The sequence below is a fragment of the Crocuta crocuta genome, unplaced genomic scaffold (genome assembly GCF_008692635.1).
Source record: "Crocuta crocuta isolate KB4526 unplaced genomic scaffold, BGI_CrCroc_1.0 scaffold139, whole genome shotgun sequence".
Lineage (NCBI taxonomy): Eukaryota > Metazoa > Chordata > Mammalia > Carnivora > Hyaenidae > Crocuta > Crocuta crocuta.
Genome location: NW_027533258.1, coordinates 11580104 through 11580431, shown reverse-complemented (window position 1 = coordinate 11580431; position 328 = coordinate 11580104). Strand labels below are relative to the sequence as shown.

The 328-nt window shown below is 74.1% G+C and overlaps 1 protein-coding gene across 1 annotated transcript in view; it reads left to right on the top strand.

Moving 5' to 3' along the window:
* Nucleotides 1–328, top strand: part of SMTNL2 (smoothelin like 2) — a 13681-nt gene that overhangs the window by 7729 nt on the left and 5624 nt on the right. The window contains exon 6 of the mRNA XM_077746884.1: nucleotides 5–109. Coding sequence (XP_077603010.1) covers nucleotides 5–109 — 105 coding nt within the window. The remainder of the gene's footprint in view (nucleotides 1–4; nucleotides 110–328) is intronic.

The window sequence follows — 328 nt, the reverse complement described above, 5'->3', positions numbered from 1 at the left end:
GGAGGTGCGGGCCAAGCTGAAGCGGTCACAGAGCTTCGGCGTGGCGAGCGCCAGCAGCATCAAGCAGCTTCTGCTGGAGTGGTGCCGGCAGAAGACCCTTGGCTACCAGGTGAGCGGGGCCCCGGCCCTGGGGGACGCCCCTGCCCCGGGGGACCCCGGCTACCAGGTGAGCGGGGCCCCGGCCCTGGGGGACGCCCCTGCCCTGGGGGACCCTGGCTACCCGGTGAGCCCAGACTTTGCCTCAGCCCAGGGCCCCTGGTCTGCGCTGGGAGGGGCTGGGAGCGTCAGCCTGCGGGGCTGCATTGGGTAGGGGGCGCGGAGGCGGGAC